The sequence below is a fragment of the Macrobrachium nipponense genome, chromosome 14 (genome assembly GCF_015104395.2).
Source record: "Macrobrachium nipponense isolate FS-2020 chromosome 14, ASM1510439v2, whole genome shotgun sequence".
NCBI lineage: Eukaryota > Metazoa > Arthropoda > Malacostraca > Decapoda > Palaemonidae > Macrobrachium > Macrobrachium nipponense.
In genome coordinates this window covers 55,627,519-55,633,473 of record NC_087207.1, presented here as the reverse complement: position 1 = coordinate 55,633,473, position 5,955 = coordinate 55,627,519, and the positions used below count along the sequence as shown (strand labels likewise).

Below are 5,955 nucleotides of genomic sequence, written 5' to 3'. Positions count from 1 at the left end.
GAGAGTCTCCTTTCATTTATTCAGTGTTAAAAGATTAATTTAATTCCGCTTCTGAAGAGATTCACTACAGGTTTAAGATACCTACTGGTGTCTCTGAGCTACGTGATGCCTGACAGGTAAGTTCGTCCACACACGCGCAGTGAAAACACACATGTGAGACTTTACACAAACCTATATTTTCGTTGAAGAAAAATCGATGGCAGAAGAATGAGAAGAACATAAAGAAAGTGACCAGAAAATAGAAAATAACAGCAGAACTGATCGGTACAGAAGGTAAGATATAGACATGCCTGGAAGCCCATAACAAAACAGTAATATTTGCATTTTCAATGGATGAATGATGTTTCATCCTCTGAGACAGCGTTTTTCATCGAGTATTCAATGCAGATACGCTTAGGAAAGACAACTCATGCGAGGATGAATGACCAAGAGTAAAGTCATAAAATTCGTGAGGGGCGAATAATATGTTTATCTGTTTCCTACGCATAAAACTTCCTTCGTCATCCTAGCTTGCAACTTTAGACGCTGACAGTCTTCGTGCGTCTGGCAGAGGTGTGTAGTTGTCTTCTGTTCCGCTGGCAGAAACTTATCGCTATCTCCATTATCTGGATTTGGCCACAGACAAATATTAACATTATTAGCATCTATAACTTCTTTAAATTTATTTTACATAAAAATATACATCATATTATATATGGCTATGATGTTATGCAGTATATCAAGCCGTTATAGTAATTTGGCTGGCGAGAGAGAGAGAGAGAGTTCCCCCTCCATGTGATTAATTTTGTATTTATGGGTCTTTTCGTACAATTTCCAAGAGATCCTAAATTTTAGGAAGTACAATAAAACAAATTAACCTAAGTTAATTCGAAGCCCCAATCAAGTAATTTGGTTTTGGATTAAGCTGGCCTTATTGCCAGCGCGAGCAACACTGCTTCGAAGACTGTAAAAAAGTCAAGGATGTATTTTTGTTGTTTATTAGTGTTAGTTATTACCAGACCACCAAAATATATTAATCATAGTGGATAGAATCAATACGATTTGAAAAGTACTACATTATGGAACATAAATCATGTGAAAGCAGTTAATATTCAATTTGTGAACTCTTCTACTAACGAGTGTTTGAATGTATGAGCGATAATAATAATGCAATCAAAGCAAATAATTAACTACGAATATTTTTTCCCGGAAGTTAACCATCTCGTGGAGGTCCGGAGGCCATAGACCAAAGACAGACTCGTAACAGACCAAGTTCTCGGGCAGAAACATCTATACTTTCATGTCTGTTAGGGGGCGGGGGTGGGGGTAGGCAATGCAAATCATAGATTCCTGCTGGTAAAGACGACATCCTGTTTCCTAGACATGTGAATGACCCTGTTGTCGAAATCTGGTAGTAAGTCGATGGTCTTTCCCTCTGGTGGACTGATCGTGAAATTCTGCAAGACAGTGGCTGTGAATATCATCAGTTCCATGCGCGCGAGAGACTCTCCCACGCACGATCTCTTGCCTGGAAGATGGAATGGAATTCCATGAGAATGGCGAGTTTTTTGCTTGTGAAATGGAGATGATGAACTACATGAATTATGAGTTTTTGGTCTGGAAAGTGGTATTAAAATCTGTGTGAATACTGAACGATGGAAACTAGACTCAACCTGTTTGTGAATGGAAGTATAGTTCATGGGATTATAGCTTTTTCTTTTTGTTCCCGGAATAACCTACACAGGGATGATAATGATGAATGTATAAACAGCTTATCGACATTTTGAAAATGATTTCCTCTTAGGGAATTTGGTTAATAACTTCCTCTACACTGTTACGTCATTATACCTTGCTTCTGCCACACTTGTAACCAGTCGTGGATTACATTGTGCCTTCGAAGAGCCCTTGCAACGTTTGTTTATTTGACGGCATACACGCTCAGGTGGCCTACACATATACATCTGTACACGCATGCAAAGAAACACAAATGAGAATTCCTCTTTTGCCATCAGCGAAAATAAAGTACCTCGCTATTTACCTGTGCCAAAGGGCAGGTAACCCTCCTTTCTCATGACGAACTTTCCTTCTGGACTAAGCCAGCGTTCAGGGAGGAACAAATCAGGCTGGTCCCAGTACCTCGGATCGAAGTGGATAGACGCTGTTACTGGGGTGACCATACTTCCCTACGGGGAAAATAAAGAAGAATTCGAACCATGTTACAATTATCAAACGTGTTTGAACTTCAGTTATTGCTGAAAAGCAAGAGCCTGTGCCAGCACAAGGCTGGCTTCATCTAATACCTACTACAACTACTACTGCTTGCCTATTAAGCAAGGGCGAACGAATCAGACTTTTGTAAATGGTATATATTATGTTGCTGAAAATAAGTCTTACCTTCGGGATCTTATATCCAGCTAGAACCATGTCCCTGTCTGGGCAGTGAGGTAGGCCTACGTTGGTGAGACTAGACATGCGAAGGACTTCGTTGATTACGGCCTCAGTGTAGGGAATCCTTGAAACAGAGGGACGATTCAGTTATCTAGCAACTACGAAACAGATCATGAACACAAGCCTGTCTCAAGACCGGATTAGCAACTATGAAACAGATTATGAACACAAGTCTGTCTCAAGACCGGATGAAAGAAAAGCATTGGGTAAGGGTTAACGACTCTTCATTATAAAGGGAAAAAATCTGCAGCGATATGGTACTAATGACAATGAATTAAAAATAGGTAATCAATTCCCAGTTATCATAACGTTTGGTATTTCACAAGACAGGAGCGTTAGGCCTACACCCCGTCCTTTATCTCTCTCTCTCTCTCTCTTTATCTTTTAGTTGTCCGTAAAAGAAAACTATTGTGCCGGATTTGCCTATCCGTCCGTCCGTCCACACTTTATTCTGCCCGCCTTCAGATCTAGAAAACTTCTGAGGCTAGAGGGCTGCAATTTGTTACGTTGATCATCCACCCTCCAATCATCATACATACCAAATTCCAGCCATCTAGCCTCGGCAGTTTTTATTATATTTATGGTTAACGTTAGCCATGGTCGTGCTTCTGCCAACGCAACAACACACTCTATATATATTTTCTTGGGCCGCGGCTCAAACAGAATTATACCGGGACCGGCGAAAGATAGATCTACATTTTCGGTGGCCTTGATTATAAGCTATACAGAAAACTCGATTACACCGAAGAAACTTTTTTTTTCTCTTTCTCTTTTTTTAGCTACCTGGGTTTGTCCTCCAGCGTCACGAGAGTGCCACTTGGGACGGCACTGTCCAGCTCCTCTTGCAACTTCCGCTGCTTATCTGGATGGGCCGCCAAGTAGAGGAATATCCACTTCATGGTGTTGTAGGTCGTGTCTGTGCCGGCAAAGAGCGCGTCGAAGAGCACGATCCGTAGGTCAGCCTCTGCAGCGAGTCCAGAAAGAACGTCATCAATAATCAAGCAACATATACATGTAACAACTTATAAACGCAGAAAGTTAAAGCCAATATGTTTTTGACTTCGGTAAGGTGCTGGTCAGATTGGGAAACCTTAAAATCTAAGATAGGTCTATGAGAACCACGTGAAAACACTAAATTAGCTAGGCCCATGGTGCTGCTGAAATTAATAAACTACCATAGCAGTGAAGTTCATTTACACTTACCGTTAGGAGACTCATAAGCAGACTCCTTTAAACCAAATGAATTCATCTCAAAAGGAAGCAATGCTCTATAAAGCTCTGTTTCTTAATGGAGCTGATTCAAAGTTTGTTTCTATGGAAAGGTAAAAGTAGGAAGATAACTCCTACCTAAAAGATGGCTTGGAAGGAACTTGTTAGAGGAAGAAGATCGAGAGGGAGACAGAGAATTAGATGGCGAGATAAAGTTAAGGAAGATATAGAGACAAGAGGTTTGGTGGAGGATGATGCCTTTAATAGACGCCAGTAGAGGGGGCGTATCAGTCAACCGACCCCATAATGTGGGGATAACAGTGGGAAAGAAGATATATATGTATATATATACACGTGTGTATGTGTTTGTGTGCGAACAGATTAAGCGAAGCAAGGACAATAACAAGGAATAGAAGGACGATAAATATAAAAGGTGAAGATAAACAAAATTAGGAAACTACCATGACGAACGCCCTCAGCCACTCCCGGATTTTCCTCCCTGTCCTTCATCTCCAGGAGGTAGGCGTCGATCAGGTCCTTCGGGTCGTCAGGATTCAGGGACTCTTTGTGCTCTACGATCATCTCCTGCAGGAGGAAAAGTTTTTCTCCGTATAAATGATAAGAAATTGTTAATGAAAATCTATATATAGTAAGCATAGGTTATATACATAGAGTGTGATAGACAGATAGATGATTATCTTTTGAATAAATTGTGCTTCCTTTTAGCTCCTTCAAACATAAAATTAAACCACTATCCACCTGGAAAAATTCACGGAACTTGTCCATAATTTCAATAAATTTATCCACTTTGAAAAGGGCGCGAAAGACGAATTTCGGCAGAACGGTGCTCGTCCATGGCAGCATGTCCGCCACTATAACGTTGTTGCTCGCAGGAATGGAGTCCGCTATCAGCTGCCTCAAGTATCGGTGTTTGGGACTCTTAATGTCGAAGTGTTTGTCTGGGGATAAAGGTGAAAAACATTAAATTTTGAAGCATCACCTTTTTCCCCCCTTATATTTAAACTGTTTTTCCTTTAAAGATTCGCTCGAGTTTAAGGGAAGGATTTTGTGTTAGGACTCAGAATTGCTTATGAACAGTGACACTCCCAATACCTTTTGAATCCAAGTTCAGCCCTGATAGAATAGGAGGCTGTCAGTGAGTGGGAAGTGGGAGGGACGTTGGAGACATGTAAATATAACCGAAAACTACAGATATTAGTGTTTAATCCATAGTTTTTGAGGTTGCTGAGATGAAAATGATACTCTTAATGCCATTTGAGTCTAAGTTCAACTTGATAAGTAATGGTCGGGGCTGGGGGGAGGCGGGCACAGGGGTGGGAAGGTGTAAAAAAATGTAAAAAATGACAGACATTAGTGCCTAATGCATAGTTTTTGAGGTCACTGGGATGAATAGATACTCCTGATGCCCATCAAGTCCAATTTCAGCCCCAGTAGGAACAGGGGGTGAGAAGTGGTGAAATATAGTGTCAAAAGTGCTGGACAAGGTAGCTGAAACAACTATCCTAACAGGGAAGGGGGAGAGTGAGAAGGAGGAGAGAGAGAGAGAGAGAGAGAGAGAGTAAGAGGGAGAGGAAGTGAGAGAGATAAAGAGAGAGTAAGAGGGAGAGGAAGTGAGAGAGTGGAGGGGTCTGGGAGGAGAGAGAGAGAAAGAGAGAGAGTTTATTGGTTGTCATTCAGAGTTTTCCCAGGCAACCCTAGGTTGGTCAACCAGTATATATATATATACAAGACTAAAAAAAATGCTAATTTAATGCTTAATATCATCCGTTTAAACTGTCTAGTCTTCTTCATCTAGTTCAATCATAATCGTATCTTCAGTCATATATCAAGTATGTCCTTCTATGGTTTTTAGTAACACTTAACGAACCCAAAGATTGTAGACTTCCTTACTTATCTGCTACCATATAGTGGTTATTTTTCCCTATGGCACCATTACAGATGTGATACGTTTTAAAAATCTTCTCTTTAAAATGAATGTCAAGTTTAAAGTAGGGCTTATAGTTTAAGTTAGCAGCTACGACGTGGAATTGTTTGTAATTCAATATGTCTAGAAAATAGTCGAGTGCAGTCTGTTACGGATAAGGTCTTCCCATCGTAAAAGGCATTTTCCATATTATATTACGAATTACATCATTTCAAACACTATACGAAATAGGCTAATGATTTCCGTACTCGCAGTCATTTTCCAGATGATGTTCATGATGACGAAGTTCAAAGCCTCGGCGATGGGCCGCGCCTGGCCCTCTTGCTCCTTCAGGGCCTCGACGAGAATTTCGGCCTGTTCTTGGACTGCGTCCA

At 40.8% G+C, this 5,955-nt stretch overlaps 1 protein-coding gene across 5 annotated transcripts in view; it reads right to left on the bottom strand.

The window, feature by feature from the left end:
* Window positions 1–961: 961 nt before the first annotated feature.
* The window catches only part of LOC135226517 (cytochrome P450 2L1-like), a 13,432-nt gene continuing 8,438 nt past the window's right edge, over window positions 962–5,955 (bottom strand). For all 5 annotated transcript variants that reach the window (XM_064266137.1, XM_064266136.1, XM_064266141.1 and 2 more), the window contains exons 5-11: window positions 5,830–5,955; window positions 4,396–4,595; window positions 4,098–4,221; window positions 3,211–3,391; window positions 2,374–2,491; window positions 2,018–2,162; window positions 962–1,507 (exon numbers count right to left, since the gene is read on the bottom strand). The exon at window positions 5,830–5,955 is cut by the window's right edge and continues 93 nt beyond it. In XM_064266137.1, coding sequence (XP_064122207.1) covers window positions 1,320–1,507; window positions 2,018–2,162; window positions 2,374–2,491; window positions 3,211–3,391; window positions 4,098–4,221; window positions 4,396–4,595; window positions 5,830–5,955 — 1,082 coding nt within the window. In that variant the 3' untranslated portion in view covers window positions 962–1,319. The remainder of the gene's footprint in view (window positions 1,508–2,017; window positions 2,163–2,373; window positions 2,492–3,210; window positions 3,392–4,097; window positions 4,222–4,395; window positions 4,596–5,829) is intronic.